Below are 22292 nucleotides of genomic sequence, written 5' to 3'. Positions count from 1 at the left end.
GACAAGTGAAGGGGGTGCCCATAGTGAGAGGAAAGGGGAGAAAGTAGAGAGGCAAGAGATTGAAGAGAGAGGAGGATGTATCTGGGAAAATGGAATGGGGAGGAACTGGCCGCCGGGCTGGGGTGGATCGATGCCGCCGCACCATATCGCACACACGTGTCCATACGTATACAACGAGGGATGGGAGGATGGAAACGAGACGGCCACCAGTCCGGGTCAAAATGAGGCGCTAGGCGCGTTTCTCTCACGCAGATCGCACATCGTTCGTTTCACACACACACACGCAACACCCTATAAGCGAGAGAGAGAGACAAACACTCATTCACCCCTTACCACCCCACTTCCGGTGAACCTTTTGATTTCATCCGACGAGAGGGGCCAATCGTACCCACTTCCTTTTGTGGAAGTAAAGGACTTCCTGCCAAGAACTTCGAAAAGGTAAACCATTGGACTCGTGGATTGTAGAATACCCGAATAATAAAATCCGCGAAAATAATTGCCGAATTATAAAACATCCGAATTAGAAAATTACTAAATTTAAAACAATTAGAAAAATTGCTTATTAATAAATATGATTTATTTTAAAAAATACAAGTTAAATATTTTTATCAAAAAACATTTCTTTAATGTTTTAAGTTTTTAAAATTATTGTTTGAATTTAGAATATCAACAATTTTATGCAAAAAATAATTTTAAAAAAGTCCTCCCTAAAAAAATCCTCCATAAGTTTTCTTTGAACCCAATAACATTTCCCAAACAAACTTTGCAAGATTCAGTTCACCACTGATTTATCTCAAAGTATCTTTTAAATTGTTTTTGATCAATTAACAATTACATTTTTGCGAACGTTTTTTTTAATTTTTTAAACTGCTTTACCAATTTTTAAACAAAAATTTTCATAGAGCAATATATTTTTTTTTCAATTTTTATTTTTCATTCAAACAGCAATTCATAAACTTGAAACGTTAAAAAAATTTCTTTGTTAAAAATATTTAATTACCTAATTTTTAAATAAACAGTATTTATTAGGAAACAATTTTGTCATTGTTTAAATTCAGGAATTGTATAAATCGGAAATTGCCTAGTTTGAATATTTTATATTTCTGCAATTTTCTATCGGAAATTTTCAAATACTGTAGTATTATAAACTGGTGGGAATTTCGCGATTCGGAATTTTTATATTTCGTAAATTTTACAATTTCGAGAATTTTATTATTCAGGAATTTTACAGTGTAAAGAATTTTATTTTTCGGTATTTTTTTAACTATCAAAAATTAAACGGTATTGTTTTTTCTCAGAGGAAATTAAGTGACACATATTTTTCGGATTTAACAAAAAATTGTTGACAAAAATTTATTTTTTTGTAAAAATTGATTTTTTAACTGAAAATTTAACAATTATATTTTTAGTTGAAAATTGTTCATTTTATGTTGAAAATTTATATATTTTGTTGCAAATTCTTTGTTTTTTTTTGCCGATATACGGGATCCTATATCCCCTATGCGTGGGACTGTGGAGAAGGAATTTAGTTCCCCTTACGGTCTTTTTTGGGAATTTTTGTAAATCAACCAAATTTAATTTTGGGAAATTTTAATTGTTTGGATAGGAATTGAACGATATTGTCATTTTCCAGAGGAACTTTGTCACCTATTTTAAAAAATTTTTCAACTTCTCCAATTAATAACTTGCATTCAATTACAAATAACCTCTTTTACAGGCAAAAATGTATTAAACCGCTTTCACCTTTTTTTGTAATAATGCATTTTTAATAACTTATGTATTTTATCATACCTAAAAGAAGAAAAATCAATCAAAATATAACAAGCAGGTCTATTGCAAGCACTGCATCCGTCAGAGGAAAGAGCTTAGAATAGTCAGGCAAGAAGTGTCTGATTGAAATTTTCCTTATCTACTTATGCACGCTAGAGAAAGTCTTCAGTAGAGAAGAAACGTTTGAGTCTGACGAAATCCCTGAATGAGTCTAAAATATAATAGGGACCAATAAACAAGTGTGTCACACTTACGGGGGGGGGGGGGTACAATTTTCCTGAAGATTTATCTGATTTGATCTTTTTTTTACCATTCAACTCATTGGCTGCAAAATAACGGTTTTGTCGAAAATTCAACTGTAAATGAAAATGAAAATATTTTCTTCAAAATTCGTCTTTTTTGTTTAAAATCAATTCATTGACCTGCAAATTAAACTATTCCATTTACAGTTAAAAAATAATGTTTTTTTATTTTGCTATTTGGCTAAAAAATAAGTGTTTTGTTGAAAATTCGACTGTTTTGTAGAAAGTTCAACTATTTCGTTAAAAATTCATTCTATTCTAATTGAACATACAACTTTTTGGTTGAAAATGTAATTGGTTTATTGAAAATTTGTTTTTTTGTGTGTTGAAAATCAATTTTTTCAACTGAAAATTTAACTATTTCATTTCTAGGCGAAAATTGATCTGTTTTAGTTTATAATTGAACTATTTGATTGGAAATTAACTTTTTTCTGAAAATTTAACTTTGTTTTAAAAAATTCTCCTCTTTCTCTTCAAATTTAAACCGTTTTTTTAATTCGTCTTTAAGGGGTAAAAATTCTTTTCTATTTTTATTTCAACTATTTGGTTTCTGATCGGCAATCTGAACATCAAATTATTTATTTTTCAATTCGTTAAGAACTAATCTTTTTTATTACTAATGGAAGTATTTGGTTCACAGTTGAACTTTTTGGTTGAATATTATTTATTTGTTGAAGATACATCTTTTTCGTTGAAAATTCCACTTACTTCTTAAAACTTAATTTAGTTAGTTAAAAATACAACTATTATGTTCAAAAGTCATATTTTCTTATGAAAGTTTAACTGTTTTGTTGAACATTTGTCTTTTTTGACAGGAAATGCATTCTTTTTGATTAAGCGTTTATGAGTCTTTCAAAAATTGATCTTTTTCGCTTGAAAAGTCAACTATTTTCTTAAAAAGTTATGTTTTTATAATAATAAATCGTCTCTCTGAATTGAAAATTCATCTCTGCTTGTAGAAAATATCTTGGTAGAAAATTTATCATTCTGGGTTGAAAATTCAACTGTCTTAGAAAAAATGTGTCTTTTTGGCTTAAAGATTGAACTATTTATTAACAAAAGTAACTCTTTGCATTTGAAATTGATCCTTTTTTCAAATTTGATCATTTGCTTCAAAATTCGTCTTTGTCGGTTGAAGATTCAATTATTTGGTTAAAAATTCGTCTCTTTTGTTAAGAAAGTTTCCAAAATAGCATGACGTAGTTTTGTAAGGACCTCAAACTTTAATACCATACATTACTTGATTGACTCTGGGCTTTGGGCATTTTAAAATTAATTAACTTCGATTTCAGAATGAAATGATTAAAATCACCAATTAGTACAAATTATTCCTTTGACAAAACAGTCCTTTGTGCTCGCTACATTAATTTTCGATATTACTTGTATTAAATATGATAATATCGATTCTGTGAAAACAGGTTTACCTCTAATTTTTGCAGCAATTATCCCAATTGCTTGTGCACCTGGAAGCTCTTTGTAGTCAAGTTCCCAGAATTTGAGTGCATCTAGCGATGAGTGAAAGAGAAACATTATTCAATGGTATTCCAGACAGCTCTCATGAATATGCATTCAAAAGCCTCTGTGCGCTCAGAAGCTTCTCAGTGCCATCGTTCAACAATCAGATATATTTATTACATGTCCGAGCTTTCCACCATACACTCTATTTCAAAAGAACAATAACCAAAATGGTCCTAGTGCAAAACCGGAAGTTGGTCCTGAAGCAAAATTTAGATCACAGGCCTCCGACTCACTTCAGAGATAAAAAATAGTGTAAATAGTGTCAAGAATTTTAGAAAATATTAGCAATTGACCTTACAAAAAAAAAAAACTTTTTTCCTGAAATGTTCATCCGTTTACCCTTGAAGATGAGCTTTCATGGTCACGTTTATGGTTTTTTAGTTGTTTTAATATATCTCTGATTATTTTTACATATTTTAATGAACCCGGTGTCAAATTAAAGATCTCTTAATGATACGCTTGATAATTTTTTTAACAGTTTGTGGCATGAAATTGTGATTTTGATAAACAATAAAATATTTGAAGTCGAATTTTCTAAAAAAAAATATATATATACATATAAGTGAAAAAATTCGCACAGTTTGCTTACATGTCAAGTATTTATTATGAATTTTTTGAAATTTTTCGAAGTAATTGAAGATGGAAGAAAAAATTGAAAAATGTGCTTTCATATGAATATTCGACTTGGACAGCCTAACGTGGTCATTCAAAAAATTATACAAGTGAGTTTTTCATCATTTTCAATAAAAGTTGTCATCTAGAATGTTCCCCAAACTTTTGGCTCTAACAAGATATTTTTCCACAGAAAATTCTCCTAATTGCCACTGACGCTTAAAAATTTCTTTAGTAATATACAATATATGATTTCCTTCCAAGAACATAATTTTTTTGTATTTACGTTAATTTTGAGGCCTTTGCTGCCTATGCTAACGCTAATGCTAATGCTAATGTTAATTTGTTAAAAATTAATACGCTTTAGTTGAAAAATCAAGAATTTTCTTGAAAATTTGTTTTGGTTTTTCGTTTCAAATTATCTTTCTACGCGGAAAATTCCACTACTTGGTTGAAAGTTAAACTACTTTCTTAAATGTATATATTCTACTTTCTTAATGTATATTAGTATGTATGTGCTTTTGTGAAAATTCGTATTTTTGGTTGAAAATTAATATTCTTGATTAAAATTGAATTACCTGGTCGAAAAATGATCTCTTCGTTAAACATTTACATTTTCAGGTTTGGGAATTTCAATAGTTTTGTAAAAAAATTTACCTTTTTTCAAAATTCAACTATTTCTTTGAAAAATTGTCATTTTGTTTCAATTCAACTATCTTTTTCCTGATTAAAATCTGCTTTGTTTGAAATATCAACTATTATACTTTTCGTTAAGACTTAATCTTTTTTTATTGACAATTCAACTACTCAATATGAAGTGGAACTACTTTTTTGAAATTTATTTTTGTTGTTATGGAAAATTCATCAAATTTGACGAAAGTTCAACTATTTTGTTGAAAATTTACTTATTTTCATGGAAATTCAACAATCTTGGTAAAAAGTTATATATCTTTTGAATTAAAAATTCGACTGTCTCCTGAAAAAATGTCTTCTTGACTTGAAATTTCAATCACATATTTAGTTCACAATGCAAGTGCTTTTGGTTTAACTTTATTCTTTTTTGTTCAAGAATTCGACCAATTAGTCAAATTCGTCTTTTTAGACAAAAATTTCATCCCACTGGATTGACAATTGATCTTTTTTGGTGTATAATTAATTTTTTTTGTTTCAAATTCAACTTTTTTGTAAAAATATCTGAACTTGAAATTCTAAAGATGTACACTAGTTATCTCAAGTTTAAAAATAATTTTCAAAATTGAGGAAAATATTCCTATCGCTCATTGTAAGTAATTTTGAAAGGAAAATATAAAAATATATATTTTAGGTAAAATTATTTATGTAACTATAGTTATTTAGACTTTTATTTTTAACTTTCTCTTCAAATAAAAGTTGCAATTCTTATTTTATCCTAATATTGTAGTGCTCGTTTTATTCCTTGACGGGATCTCTGCAAGTCTTTTTGGTATATTTTTATTTTTTTAAATGTATTAAAAAAATAAATTGTTTTTAAAGTTAAAATTTGTTTACTACCTCAATCAAATTTTTTAAATAAAAGCGTACCAATGTGAATTATTTTGATTTCGTGAAGGAATAAAATGAGCCCTGTAGCATTTGGATGAAATAAGTAATGCAACTTTGACCTGAAATATTTTTTTTAAATGCCTTCATAAAAAATATAAATTCATCCCCTACAACAGAAAGCAGAAAAAGAAAACTCTAAATAATTACTGTTAAATAAACAATTTTAACTAGAAATATTTTCTTCTTAAGTTTGCTTTAAATTTTTTTCAAAATTTGTTATAATTAATAATAGGAATAATTTCCTTGATTTTAAAAATCATTTTTAACAATGCTGATTTTTGAACTTGATAACTGTTATTCTTAAGCATTCCATGTTGGTGATAATACGTTACCTATAAATTTATTTTTATTTAAAGTTATTTAAAGTTCGATTACCAAATAAAACTGAAAAAAATTAGCCTCAAACGGGAGGGGGGGGGGTTGTAACTGCATAATGGGGGGCTCAAGCTTTGTGTGATGATCTGTGAGGAAGAATAAAAGGGTTGGAAAAAGTTTTTGAAATATCGTGTCTTAGCTTTTGAACGACCCCTTCATTTAAATTGAAAGCACGAAAGAAAACGAGATTTACTGAAGCCACACAAATGATAACTTAAAACTGAGATTGAAATGGAATATTACTGAGAAAGGAAATCAATAGACGAACGGAGAAGAGTGAAGTTGATTCTATAAATAATTGACTAATAAAGTCCTTCTATAAGTAGAATTTTCTAAATATAAAAATGTTTTAAATTTAATTGAGGATAATTAAAAGAAGTATGCAAAAATGGACAATCAATATTCCTCTCACCCTGGTTCCCGTGATCAAGAGTGAAGCTTTCTAACAAGGAGATAATCAGAGTTGAGATTTATGGGATTTAATAATGTCATAAATGTCCTACTAAAAATTCGATTGAATGACTGTTAATTTGCCGAAACATTATTTGCCAATGTTTATTTATTGAATTTGTATGTAAAATTATGTAAATATGTGAGGGGAAATGAGAGGAAAAGTATGTGAACTTAGGTGAAATTTAGAGTGGGGAAGTGACAGGAAATAAGGGTTAGGATGTAGGCAAAGTGAGTTCAAATTGGTAGAGGCAAGTGAGACGTAATGATGGGATGGAAAGTTGCAGAAGTAAGTGGAAATAAGATGAGGTGCTGTGAGAAGAAATGGGAGAAGGAGAAGTAATGGACCTGAGGGAAAATATGGGAAGGAGAAGTGAGAGAAAATGAGGAGAGGATAACTAGGGAAAGTGAGTTGAATTAAGGGAAAGTAGGGGAAATGTTTCGTAATGAGGGAGGGTGGTAAAGAGGGGAGTAGGTAAAGTGAGAAGGAATTAGGAATAAGTAAATGTACGGAATTCATGGGATGAGAATTTGCTTAAGTAAGGGAAATCAGGGAAAGGAAGTAGGGAAAATTAGTGAAGGGGAAGTAAGGAAAAACGAGGAGAGAGTAAGTAATAGACGTCAGGGAAAATAAGAGGAGGATAACTAGGGTAAGTGAGGGGAAATAAGGGAAAGAAAATTATGGCAAGTGAGTGGAATTGAGGGAAAGTAGAGAAAATGACTTGAAGTGTGTGGAAGGGTAGTGAAGGGAAGTGAAATGAGGGTTAGTAGTGTAGTAAAGGAGGGGCAGAAGAAGAGAGGGAAAGTAGGAGAACGTAGAGGGAATAGGAGAGGGAAATTATGGGATGGGAGTATTAAATGAGGAAATGGAGTATTAAACAGTTGACAACGGAGAAAAATTAAAATTAGAAGTATTTAAAGTTGAAGAAAATTAAAGATTGAATTTTTTTAACTATTCAATTTTCAACAGTTCAACATAAAAAAGTTTTTCATTATTAACAGTTGAAAATTGAAGAAAATTGAAATTGAAAATTAAAACTTAAAAAAATTGTAAAATTTTTTAAGTTTTATCGTATTTCTTGAAATCGTTAAATCAGTGGAATGAAGTAAGCTTCATTTTGAACCCAAAAATATGACCTATTAACAAAATAGTTCATTTTTATTTAAATAATTAAATCTTTTACAGAAAAAGATGAATTTTCCGCATAGAAAGACGAATTTCCAACCCAAAAATAAGACTTAACAAAAAAGCTAATTTTCTACAAAAATAGTTAAATTTTTCATTCCGAGAGGATTTTTCAACGAAACAGTCGGATTTTCTACTAAAATAGTTGAACTTTTAACATGAAAAGATAAATTTTCTACAAAATAGTTGAATTTTCAACCCAAAAGTATCTGTTTATATTTTAGACATAAAAGCGCATTTTCTACTAAGATATCCAATTTTCAACCCAAAAGACGACTTTTCCATCGAAAAATATGAATCTTTAACAACAAAAAAACTTATTTTTTAACCAAGAGATTCATTTTTAGCCCAAAAAGACGAATTTTTAACACAGAAGTATGACTTTTTAATAAAAAGCTCATTTTCTACAACAATAGTTGACTTTTCAATCTAACGACGAATTTTCCAACCAAGATATTGATTTTTCTACTAAATTAGTTGAACTTTTAACAAAAAAGGGACAAAGTTTCTACAAAATAGTTTAATTTTTACATGAAAATATACATTTATAAGAAATCAGTTAAATATCAACGAAATAGTTGAATTTTTAACCAAAAATATAAATTGGTAACAAAAAAGCTCATTTTCTACGAAAATAGTTGAATATTCCACCCAAAAACACAACTTTTCAATCAAATGTTTGAGTTTTCAACCCTTAAATATGAATATAATTTTTTAACAAAAAAGTCTTATTTTCAAACAACCAGTTGAATTTTTTACCGAAAAATATGAATTTTCAGCCCAATGAGACGAATTTTCAATCCAAAAAGATTACTTTTTAGCAAAAAGTTTATTTTATACAAAAACAGTTAAATTTGGATCCGACGAAGAATTTTCGACCAAGCAGTGGGATTTTCTACTAAAATAGTTGATTCTTTTAAACGTGAAGACGAATTTTCAATACTATAGTTAAATTTGGAATTTTTTAAAATTAAGATCTTTATAGTCCTTTGAAATTGTTTGACTTTCTTCATATCCCTTAAAATCTTTAAAATCGACAGGAATCTTTTGAAATAAAATTTAATTTATTCCCTGAAGTTCTCTAGAAATTCGATTATCCCTTAAAGTCAATGGAAACCTTTGAAAATTGTACAAATCCATTAAAATAATTACAATTTCAATTCTCTGCCTATAAGAAATACATTTCATAATAAATATTCTGACCAAAAAAACCACTATCCATCTGAAAATGCAAACACAGAAATGCAACAAAAATTAACCACTTTCCTATAAAAATATGAATTTAATAAAAAAGAATATGAACATTAAAAAAAACGAATTTTTTATTGAAAACCAGGGTGTGCCTATAGCAGCTTTAACCCCCCCCCCCCCTCCATAATTATTTTAAGACCAAAAAAATCCTCGAAGGGATTTTTGAATGAACTTGATTTTTTTATGCAAGTCAGTTTTAATCAGTCTTCTTGAACTTTCTTCTTCACAGAGCATCCTCTCTCTAAAATAGTTTAAATAGGAATATACGTTTGTAGATATTTTTTTTACTAAAAAATATTTTATCTTCTATCTCTAACAGTTTGGGAGATAAGCCCATCCAAAATTATTTATAACTGAAGAATTTTTTTGAAAATTTTTGTAATTTTTTCTTTTTTGTAAATTAGCGCATGTCCTGTGCTTCGTGGATGAAAGTTGTACTCATAAGGTAGGGGAAGTATGAAGAAGTTGATCGGTGGGGAAGTAGGGGAAGTAATCGTAAATGAGCGGAGATAAAAGTCATGATAGATAAATTAATGAAAGTGATAGGAAATGAGGAGAAAGGTAGTTAGTAATGTGAGGTGAAGTAAGGGAAGGGGTTGTAGAGGAAGTGAGGGAAAATGAGAAGAAGGAAAGTAAGAGAAGTGATGGGAAATTAGAGAATTAAAAATAAGAGTAATAGAGGGGAAATCATGGAAGTGCAAGTAGAGGAAGTAGAGGAAGAGGAGAAGTAGGGCGGGAAAGTAGGGGGAGCAGAAGGAACAGGGGAAGTGATTGGAAGTGAGGGAAGTGAAGGATGAGCTAGTAATGTAATCCGGAAGAGTAAGGAAGTGAAAGTGATGTTTAGGGAAGTGAGGAAAAGAGAAAGGAGTGAAGGAAGAACTTGAGGAAGGGAGGAGAAGCAAAAATTAAGTGAGAGGCAGGGAAGTGGGGGGAGGTAGGAGAGAAGTAGGGCAGCGAAGGGAAATTTGGGGAAGGGGAAGGAAAGTATGGGAGGAGGAGATTTGAACAATAGAATTAACATCTTATTAAGCTACGAAATCTTTTTTTTTGTAGGCGCGCGACACCCACGTTGCCTAATTTTTTGTTTAAAACAAACAACAATTTTTCAACCCAACTCTGATTAACTTCTTCTGAGTAGGACGAAGCAGAGCTCGATTTATTCTGACTCGCATCCACTAGAAACTATGTAGGTAGAAACAAATTATACATCCTGTGTAGATTATGAGTACTAGAGCAGAGTTATAACTACATATCTCGAGTGCCTGAGTTCTTGGGTAATCCTGGAACTGAGAAGATGATACTTCACATTCGAGACTCGACTCTCCTCGGATTACCTGCATCCACTCACGAAAATCCATAGCCAACCGCCATGTATTCAAATAACCGGATAAAACTTAAACTCATGCCAAAGCCACATCAGAATTTACATTCTTACCCATTGTTTTTTATATCATTTCTTATACACATATATTTTTTAGCAAGCATAAAATATTTTCTTGTAAAATGATAAAATTATTTGAGAAATAAAATAATTTTTTGAAATGAATACCTTATCGTGATATACGCGATTTCTCTAATTAGACTGATAATCTCTCTTGTAATCAAGATAATTAAGAATAATTCCGATAATCCACTTATAATCCAGAGTAATCTACTTATGATACAGGGCAATCCACTTCAAATACAGGTGATTCGAAGTAGTTTAGTTAATGCAAGTAATGAACTGATAAGCCAGAGTAGTCTGGTTAATTCGGATAAACTTACATAGGTAATCCAAATAATTTTAAACTATTAAAAAAAAAATAATGTTATCAAATGAAAATATATCTATTCCATTTTTGATAAAATATTTATTATTATTATTATTGCATATATTACCTGATAATTAAAATTTAATTATTAAATTGTAAATGATATTATAGAATTAATCTGTCTTAATTGAGGATTCAAACATTTTTCTGAAAATTAGTTTTTGTAATTTTTTTTGTTGAAAATTCTTTTTTGTTAGAAGTTTTCTTTTTGTTAAAAATAATTCTTTTAACTAAAAATTTAACCACTTTCTTGAAAAATTCAACTGAATGGCTGAAAATTAACCTTCTTTTTAAATTCATATTGTGGTAGAAAATATAAGTAATTATTTTTAAATAATGTAATTTATGAAAATTTCGTCTTTTTCTAAAAAAATATTGTAAATTTTAAATTTCTAAGATACAAACTTAACTATTTTAATCAAAATTCATGTATTTTGTAAAAACAATGATCTTTTTGGGAATGAAATTAATTCTCTTTCTTGAAAATTTATCTTTTTGGTTTAAAATAACTTTTTCGGTAGAAAATTATATTTTTTAAACAGAAGAATCAGATTATATATTTTCAACAAACAAGTTCATTCTCAACCAAACAGTTGGGATTTCAAATCAGAAGGTTTTACTGGAAAATATGACTTTTTTGTAACAAAATTATTTTCAACCAAGGATTTGATTTTTCCAAAACCCATTTGAATCTTCAAGCAAAACAGATAGATTTATAAATAATGAAAATATGAATTTTCAACAAAAAGTTGATTTCCATCCAAAAAGTTAAATTTTTATCGTAAGAAGGCCAAGTTTAAAAAAAAACACAGTTGAATTTTTAACCGAAAAATATCAATTTTCTACAAAAAATCTCATTTTAAATCAAATAGTTGAATCATTAACAAAATAGTTAAATACGCAACCAAAGCAGATAATCTGTGAAAAATAAGAATTTGAACTTTTAATAAAAAAGTTAATTTTCAATCAGACAGTTGAAAATTCATGCCAAAATGAAGAAATTTCTACCAAACAGTTAAACTTTTACCCAAAAACATGACTATTCAGTTTAACTAACGAGTTGAATTTTCCACAAAATATTTTAATCCTCGATCAAAACAATTAAATTTATAAATAATGTAAATATCAATTTTCAATGAAAAATTTATTTTCAACCAAAAACAATTTGTGAAAATTAGGAATATAAACTTTTAACAAAAAAATTAATTATCAACCAGACAGTGGAAATTTCAATTAAAAAAGATGAACTTTTTACAAAAGAGTGGAATTGTATCCCGAAAACAGTTTCATCAAAAACAAAACCAAACAAAACAGTTGGATTTTCTACACAATAGTTAAATCCCCAACTATAACAAATTAATTGGTAAAAAATTGAGAATATGATTTTTCCATGCAAAAGTCATTTTCAACCAAACAGTTGAAATTGCTAGCCAAAAAAATTAATTTTCTGAAAAACAACTGTTTTTTGACCGAAAATATTACTTTTCAACAATAAACTTTATTTTTAATCAAATAGTTGAAATATTTAGGCAAAAAGTATAACTGTCTTAAAAACAGTCGAAATTTTAACCCGAAACTATTAATTTTCACCAAAAAATCTCATTTTCCATCAAATAGTTAATTATCAAACAAATTGATAAATTTTTAAATTAAAAATATAAATTTTTAACAAGAGAGCTAAATGTTGACCAGACAGTTCCATTTTCAACAAAATAAGTGAATCTACAGTCTAAAAATATTAATTATATAATTAAATTTAAATTAAAAAATAATTATGATAACCAAAAACATGAAATTTCTAGCAAATCAGATGAAAATATATATTTTATATTAAAAACACTGTTATTCAATTTAATATTACAATTTTTTAAACAAGTTTTGGCCCGCTTCAAAAACTCCGAATGTTACAATGAGAATAAAATCGTCAAAGCCTCAAGTGCTTTGAAACCCATTTTCAAGATCAGAGTTCACTAAGGGTTTAAATCACAGTTTTCGATGTACGATACAATATTTATGATGATTTAAAAAAATGCAGCCGAAATGAACGCATAAGACGTACGAAAACGGGCGCCCCACATGCACCCTACGCGCGTCCCGCGTGCACACTACGCGCGCCTCACGCGTGCCTTGAGAATGTGGCACAAAGGCGGGAATATTTTCTTTTAAATTCTTTTTTAACCTCTTTTTCTTTCTGTTTCAGCAAAACTGGATTCGAAAGAGACCTGCAGCGGTTCGAGTTCTCAGATGAGGCGTGAAACGAGTGGGACACATTTCCTTTTAATTTTGAATCTCGCTTTTGTTTTCCTATTCGGTACGATGATTCCAATCACACCGATCCTGAAAACAAGAGGTTTCGTCTAGCTCACATCAGAAGTCCAATCGCTGTCTCATTCGGTAGCTAGGCAGAGGAAGCCCCTCACTCGGTCCGGAACTAATTGATCGTCCCATCGAACTGCAGCAGACATATCAATCGCCTAAATTCTCAACAAAACGACTTGGAAACTTCACCGCCCGACGACGAAAGTTCAGTTTTCCCAACAATTTTACACCAAGAAAATCCATCCAGGGTGCCTCTAACACTTTCAGTCACTCTTCTCATCTTCAGTTCCTTCCAGAAAACATTTTTAAAAAATCGGAACAATCATTTTTTAATGAGTAGGTCAAATTACAATTGGTACAAAAGAAATTAGTTCGAACAAGAAATTCGGAAGTCGGAATAAGAAATAAAATGAGATTCAAAGTGCAAAAGGTGAAAGAAGTTATAAAGACTGGGTTCAGCAGATATGGTGAGAAACCACTAAATTGGCTCAAGTGGAATTGAATTTTGCGAGACTCAATTTGAAAGTGCTTCCTGGAGTTTTATTTCATTTGATTTTACTTTTTATCCTTTTTTCGGAATTCAACTCTCGACTGAAGCACGTAGCATCCTAGAGTCTTAAATCCAATAGGGAGGAAAGGCGTTCTCTTTGAAGTTTTGAAGAAAAGTACTTTATGTAAAGTGAAATTGGATTCTGAATATAAAAGTAGCGTGGAATTAATTAAATTCGCCCAGGACAAACATATTGCTTCGGTGAGTCCATCTGAGAAACTCTCTCAAGATTTCAAAAATGAATTTCTCTAATCCTAAAGAAGACCACTACCAAATCCAAAAGGCTATAACAATTTTCAGTCGGAAAAATAGAAAATTTTCACAAACTTTCCAAAAAATACGTCGTCTGCGGGGTGCCGTTCCGAAAAAATGGGCTTCTTGAATTCTAGATAGGGGTAAAACCGACGTATCGACGATCGGGTGAGATTCGAACGCTCCTGAATTAATCGAGCACTACAGAAATACAAGATCGATCGATGACACCTGATCTTGGCGAAAGCTCTCGACAGGCAGTTGACTTAAAATAGACTTTCTCGCACGACCATATAATGACGGGGAGAAAAAAGTACACATAAGTGAACGTTAAAGTAACTGCTAATATTAATTGTAATACTGTAAGTAAGTAGCCCAAGGCGTACGTATAAGGCAGAGAATTCGATTTCGAACAAATTCCAATATTCCATTGAAAGTCTCAGAAAAATCCTTTGAAAAAAGCTTCTTAGGAGGAAAAATTGGGATGAGATAATTTTACCGAAAAATGAAAATCATGAATGTTGAAAATTTCCAAAAAATGAAATTTTCCAAAATTTCAAATTACGGAAAATGTTTATTACGGATTTTGAAATATTTCGACAGTGAAAGTTAACGAAACTAGACAAATTAAGAAATTAAAAATTACTGAAAGTATTACATAAACTAGGTAAAAATGATTAAACATGGCTTTCAAAAAAATTTTAAATGTCAGTAATTTACTAATTTTTCGAATTTGAATTTTATGTAATTTACTAATTCAACAGCAGAATTTACAGATTCTGAAAATTAAACTGTTGATTAAATTATAAATTCAAATTTAACCAAATTGAATTTCCACGATTTCAACGATTGAGATTTTTCTTTCTCTTCAATTATCCACAGTCAAATTTTTAACTGCTGAAAATTCAATGGTAAAATTTCTTTGATTTTATATTTTCTTTGATTTTCAAAACGTGAATCATAAAGTGTTCAAAACTCAAATTTAACTTTTCTTTCGTTTTCAACACTTAAATAATAAAGTGTTCAAAACTCAATTTTAAATTTTCTTTAATTTCCCAAAGTTTATTTTCAACATTTGAAAATTCAACTTTCAATTTTCTTCCATTTTCAACTGTTGAAAATTTAATTTTCAACCGCGAAATTTTCAACTGATAAAAATTAGTTGAAATTTCAAATTGAAAAAATTTCATTGATCAGTTTTTTTTTAATTTTCAACAGTTCAAAATTTTTCATTTGTTAAATGTTCAATAGTTGAATTCAATCATTCTATTTTTTTACTTTTCTTACATTTTCAACAGTTGAAAATTAAATTTTCAACACTTGAATCATAAACAGTTAAAAATTTAATTTTTAATTTCTGTAATTGACAACAGTACAATTTTCAACACTTAAACATTAAATTTTCATTTACATTTAATATTCAACTGTTAACATTCAATTGATTATTTTAAAAAATGAACATTAAATTTTTCACTTTTGAACATAGTTCAATTATCAACAGTTCAATATCCAACTGCTAAAATTTCAATGATCAATTTCCTTCAATTTTCAAAGATTGAAAGACTTCAATAGTTAAATGTTCGACTCTTCAATGTTTAACTGTTGAAAATTTAATTATTTCATTCTTTTGACTTTCAACCGTTTTTTTCTTTCTCTTTAATTCTCCACGTTTAAATTTTAAACCGTACAAAATTTAATGTTTAACTTTGTTAAATTTTCATTGTTCTCCAATTTTTAACTGGTAAACATTCAATTTGCAACACTTAAATCATCATCTGTTGAACATCCAATTGTAAATTTTCTTCAATTTTTAACAATTCAATCTTCAACTTGAAAATTAATCTTTAAATTACTTTGATATTCATCTGATGAAAATACAATTCATAATTTCAAATAAAGGAAATTAAAGATTGATTTTTCCAATGCCTAAAATTCAATTGAAAATTCAAATTCGATAAGTTTGTAAATTTAATTTTCAATATTGGAATTTCCAATTCAAATTGAAGAAAATTGTATTTGCTGCAATTGAGTTTTTGTTAAATCTACAACAGTTGAATTTTCAACAGTTGAAAATTGAGTTCTCAATTTATTTAATTTTCAACAGCTAAAAATTGAAAAAAATTGGAAATACAATTCTTAACAATTTAAATTTCGAAAGTTCAAAGTTTAATTTTTAATTTTCTTCAAATTTAAACTGTTGATAACTTAATTGATAATTTAAACTAAAGATAATTGAATATTTAAATTTGAGAAACTGGAACAATGAATTTTAAACTGTGGAATTTATAACTGATGAAAATTAATTGAAAATTCAAATTGAATTTGCAACATTTGAATTTTGTTCAATTCTTAACAATTGAAATTTTAAAAGTTGAAAGTTTAATTTTCAATTTTCTTCAATTTTCAACAGTTGAAAATTAAATTCTAAATTTTCTTCAATATTTCTTGAATTTTATAAAGTTCAAGTTTCAATAGTTAAATTTCCACAGATTTTTCCAATATTAAAAATTCAATTATTAAACTTACTTAATATTTAAAACTTCAAAAAATTCTTTTTTTTTCATTTTTCAACTGTTTAAAACTAATGAAAATTCCTTATTAATTTTTACGATTAAAAATGTAAAAAAAAATGAAAATGCAATTCTTAACAGTTAAATTTGTAAAAGTTTAAATTTTCAATTTACAACTATTGAAAAATCAATCATCAGTTTTTTCAATTATCAACAGTTAAAAATTCCATGCTCAATTTTCTTCATTTTTTCAATTTTCAGTAGTTGAATTTTTGATGGTTGTATTTTTAACTCTTGAAAATTCAATTATTAAATTCATTCAATTGTCAACAGTTCAATTTCCTTCAATTTTGAACAGTTCAATTTTCTTCAATTTGGATTCGGATCTTCTTTTTTCGGTAAAATGATGTCTTCTAAAAAAAACTATGCTTACAATCGATTCTATTTTATTTTTCTGACTTTTCAGACGTTCTAAAAGACGTTTTCCCTAGTTTTTCGGTCATGAAATTTAAATTTAAATAAAAAACAAACATAAAAGAAGGATTGGCTGATTTGAAAATCTTGAGTATAAGGGACGACAGATTACGTTCGATGGACTTTAGTTAATCAAGGCAGAAGCCGTTGCCCGTTTATCGAAATCGAATTACGCAGGAGGTCGCGCAGACTCCGACGACAAAGTCGCCAAGTCTTGGAATCTAAAGTTTGATTTTCTTCCGTAATTGTGGAAGCGTGTAATAAGATATATGTATGTATATATCGAAGAATGATTATCGCGTTGTACCAAGCTATATGAAATAGATTACGATACAAAAAAAGAAAGAGCAGATGATTAATTAAACTATAACAAGAGCCTATAGTAAGCTTTATACTATTTATATATAAAATCGATTATTACTAGGTACAGGTAGATTAAAAAAAAAAGGATAAGTGTAAGTACATTTTATCTACAAGGAGACACAACACAGCTATGAAATATTTCAAAATGGTAGAATAAGTAGCTGCCTTGCATTTTTTCAATCGCCTCATTCCTTAGCACTGACAGACTCTCTGGAAAATTAATTCTAAAAAACTTTAATTTTTTTTCAACAAATATATAGTATGATAAAAAAAACAAAAATGGAATAATGTGAAAAAGTAGTGAATTAGGACCCTAAAAAAAACATGATTAATTCGGTGTATATTGACTAACGACTTAAAAAAGCGCGGTGGCAAAATGTGCTTTAAAAATTATAATTTTTATAGTTTTGATATTTCCGTGTGAACAGTAAAATTTTCCTCAATTATCAACTGTAGGATTTTCAACTTTTTAAAAATGCAATGATCAATTTTCTTCACTCATCATCAATGTATAGTTTTCTTTAATTATCAATAGTCTTGAATTTCCTTCAATTTTCATCTGTTAAAAATCCAAATCGAGGGAAATTGCATTTCCAACAGTTGAATTATTTTGCATTATCAACAGATGAATCTTCGACTGCTAAAATCCAATTATTAATTTACTTCAATTTTAAAACTTTCAAGATTCCAATTTAAGATAATTGAAAAATTAATTTTTAACAGTTGACTTTTCTTTAATTATCGACGGTAGAATTTTCAACTGTTAAATACTCAATGATCATATTTCTTTAATTATACATTTTATTTCATTTTCAACAGTTGAAAATCTAATTTCCTTTAAATTTTAACACTTGAATCATAAACTGTTGAAAATACAATTTTAAATTTTCTTTAATTTTTTAACTGTTGAATCATCAGCGGTTGAAAATTCAGATGTAAATTTTCTTCAATTTTCAACACTTGAAATTTCCATAAAAGAAAACAGAATTTCAACTGCCGAAAATTAGGTTGAAAATTTAAATTGAAGAAACTTCAAAGTTGAATATTTAACAGTCTAATTTTCAACTGATGAAAATTTCCAACAGTGGGGAATTCAGTTCTCAATTTTCTTTACTTTTTTCAATTTTCAACAGTTAAATTTTTATTACTTAAATTTCCTATAGTTGAATTTTCAACTATTAAAAACTTAATTATTTAATTTATTTAATTTTCAACAGTTCAATTTTTAACTTTGAAAATTGAATTTTCAACCGTTTAATTATCTTCTCTCATTAACGATTAAATTCTTCAAATTCTTCAAATGATCGAAATCCGATTATCAATTTTCTTCCATTTTTAACAGTTGAAAGTTCCAACTGACGAGAAATGATTTTTTAACATCTGAATGTATTCCAATTAGTTACAGTTGAATTTTTAACTTTTGGAAACTCGATTATTAGTTTTATTTTATGTTTAATGGTTGAACATTCAAATTTAAACAAAAGGATTTGTCAACAGTAGAATTTTCTTCAATACTCAAAAGCAGAATTTACTACTGATAAAAATTCAATGATCAATTTTCTTCAATGATCAATTCTCTTCTGTTGTTAGCAGTTGAAAATTCAAACTTTAACTTTCTATAATTTACAACAGTTAAATCTTTAACTTTTGAAAAGTCAAATTGAAGAAAAATCAAGAAATTGAAATTAAATTTTTAACAGTTGAATGTTCTTCGCCTTTAAACGGTTGGAAGTTCAATTTTCCTTAATTTTTAACACTTGACTCCTTAACTGTTGAAAATCCAACTTTGAAAACTCTTTTTTCAAATTTCTCCAACTTGAATTTTCATTTAATTTTCATGACTTGAAAATTCCACTGTTAAAAATTCGATTTTCAAGTTTCTTCCATTGGAATTTTGAATTCAATTTTCAACAGTTCGAAAATTCAATTCTTAAATTTTCTTTAATTTGAAGTATCAATTGAATTTTTAACAGTTGATGATTCACTGTTGCAAATTAAAGACTATTGAATTTTTAACTATTCAAAAAAGAAAAAACAAGAAAGTTAAAGAACATTATTTATTGAATTTTCAACAATTGAAATTTGAACTATGGATAATTGAAGAAAAATCAACTCTTAAAAATCAATTTTTAATTTTCTTTAATTTGAATTTCCAACAGCTGAAAATTGAAGAGAAGTGATAATTGGCTTTTCAACATTTAAAGCTTCTAATATTTATAATTGAAGATAAATCAACTCTTGAAAACTCAAGATTCCTTAATTTGAATTTTTAAACAGTTGAAGATTCAACTGTTCATAATTATAGAAAATTAAATTTGGTTTTTTCAACTGTTGAAAGTTGGAGGTAATTGAAGAAAATTGATGATGGAGTTTTCAAGATTTGATCATTCTACTTCTGATAATTGAAGAAAATGTTACTGTTAAAAATTCAATTTCCTTCTATTTAAATTTTCAATTTAAGTTTTCAATTTGAATTTTTAATTGAATTTTCTTTAGGTTGCATTTTCAATTTTATTTTCTACTGTTGAAAGTTGAAATGTTTTCCATAATTTTTTGTTTTTCCTTAAAAGGGAATGTAGAGAGAAAAATAGGAGATAGACCTAGAGATAATGGAATCACGTTTTACCATATATCTAATTTTGAAAATAACCGGCTACAAATCACTACTGACCAATCGTTAAGCCTCATCTAGCCGCCGCAGAATTTCGAATCTCCACGGGGAATCCTTGCGATAAAAACGAATGTTTTTTATAGCCAGTGGTCACGACAGTCTCGTGGAATTTTACGCTTAGTGCAAAGTAAACACAGAAGATAAATAACTTTTCACTACGAAGGCCGGCACATCGATAAAGAGCGATAAAAACAGTCGGGCCTGCGTCTTTTCATTCGAAAAAAATTCAAAATAACGAAAAAAAAAAGCGACAAAAACGATCTAAGAAGGAGGTTATCAGGATTGGGATTTTTTTAATCTCATAAATCCCTACTGAGAGTTTATTGGATGACTATTCATTTTCCAAAACCTTATTTGCCAATGATAACTCGCTAACAAAAAAATATAATTTTTTCAAAAATTTTATTCAATGGATTGAAATAACTACTGTTTTGATTTTCCAGTTCTGAAAATTGAAAATTCAACTGTTGAAAATCCAATTATAAATTTTCTTAAATTTTCAACAGTCAGGAATCAGTTAATCTTCGGCTGTTGAAAATTAACATTAAAAGAAATTAAAAATCTAATTTTCAACAGTCAAATTCCTTCAATTTATATCAACAGTTAAATATTAAACCACTAAAAATCCAATGATACATTTTTCTGAAGTTTCAAGTGCTCAATCTCCAACTGCTGAAAATTGAATTACTATCAATTTTTAAATTTTCAACAGTTCAAAAATAACTTTTTAATTTTTTTTTCATTTACGAAAGTTTTATTTGCAACTTTTGAAAATCCAATTTAACAGTACTTAAAAATTGACTTTTCAACAGTTAAATCTTGTTCAATTATCGACAATTTAATTTTCAGTTAATTTTCTTCAATTTTCAACATTTGAAAATTCAAATTTTAATTATTTTCAATTATCAATTTACTTCAATTTTCAACCATTGGAAAATCCGAATAAAGAAAATTTAAAATCAAATTGTAACAGCTGGATCCTCTGCAATTATCAATAGTAATTTCCAACTGTTAAAAATCCAATTATGAATTTTTTTCAATTTTAAACATTTGAAAATTTCAATTGAAGAACATTGAACATTGAATTTTTAACTTTTGAAATTTTTCAAATTATCCATAGTTAAATTTTTAACTGTTGAAAATTCAATAATCAATTTTATTTACATTTTAATTTTCTACCTTTTTAACAGTTGCAAATTAAATTTCTAATTTTATTTAATTTTCAACACTAGGATCTTTAACTGCTGAAAATTCAATTCTAAATTTCTTCAATTTTTACACCTGAAAAATAAATTTTCTATTTTTATTTGTCTAAAATTCAAGTTATAATTAAAAATAAGTAAAATTGATACTTGAATTTTAAAATAATGAAAATTCAATTCAAAATTCTAATTAAATAATCTTAAAAAATAAATTTTAAACGGTGGAATTTTCAACTGATGACAATTATTGAGAATTCATATTGAAAATATTCAACTGTTAAAAATTGAAAGATCTATTTAATTCAATTTTCAATTTTCTTAACTGTTCGAATGTTGAAAATTTAATTGTAAATTTTCTTCAATTTTTTTCAATTTTCAGTAGTTAAATTTTCAACCATGAAATTTTCAACCGCTGAAAATTCATTTAATTTATTCAATTTTGAACAATTTAATGTTAAACTGTTGAGATCGCAATGCTTAATTTTCAATCTTCATCAATTATCAACAGACAACATTTTTATTTTTTTTATTTTTCAATTTTCAACATTTCAATTTTCCTTTTCTTCAATTGTCAACCAATGAAAATGCAATAAAAGGGCGAATTTTATAAAGTTAAGAGACATCCAATGGACTTTCAGTAGGCAATTTAAAAGACCGAAAAAATCCCAACTCTGATCATCTCCTTGCAAAGCAAAATTCTCATCTTCAACACTATTCAAGACTAAAAACAAAGTGAAAAAAATGAAGTACCATAAAAAGAGTGTCAGTGCTGAGGAAGTAAAAGCTCTTCACACGCCTAGGAGTAAACTTAAGAAAGCAACTGCGCGAGAGAAAACTCTAGGCCTAAATTCACTTCCGGTAGTGCATACATACGAAAGAGAACCGACCGAGGAAGCATGGATGTGACGAGTGAATTTCGACGGAAAATAAAATAAATTTTAGTGTTTTAAAAACTAAGATTGACATTGGGAGCAAAGATCAGGCGGCGCGTTTGGAGTAGAAACTATACGCTAAATTATATCATGTATAATAAATTACAATAAAGAAAACGAGATAGAACAAAATACAAAACTACTTATACAAGACATTTAGGTT

General features: G+C 28.0%; 1 protein-coding gene across 1 annotated transcript in view; it reads left to right on the top strand.

Moving 5' to 3' along the window:
- LOC117182975 (acetylcholinesterase-like) overlaps window positions 1–13217 on the top strand; it is a 356413-nt gene extending 343196 nt beyond the window's left edge. The window contains exon 9 of the mRNA XM_033376101.1: window positions 13057–13217. Within this exon, the coding sequence (XP_033231992.1) occupies window positions 13057–13217 (161 nt within the window). The remainder of the gene's footprint in view (window positions 1–13056) is intronic.
- The last annotated feature ends 9075 nt before the right edge of the window (window positions 13218–22292 follow it).

This window comes from Belonocnema kinseyi, chromosome 2 (assembly GCF_010883055.1).
Source record: "Belonocnema kinseyi isolate 2016_QV_RU_SX_M_011 chromosome 2, B_treatae_v1, whole genome shotgun sequence".
Classification (NCBI taxonomy): domain Eukaryota; kingdom Metazoa; phylum Arthropoda; class Insecta; order Hymenoptera; family Cynipidae; genus Belonocnema; species Belonocnema kinseyi.
This window is presented reverse-complemented; position numbering and strand designations above follow the sequence as displayed.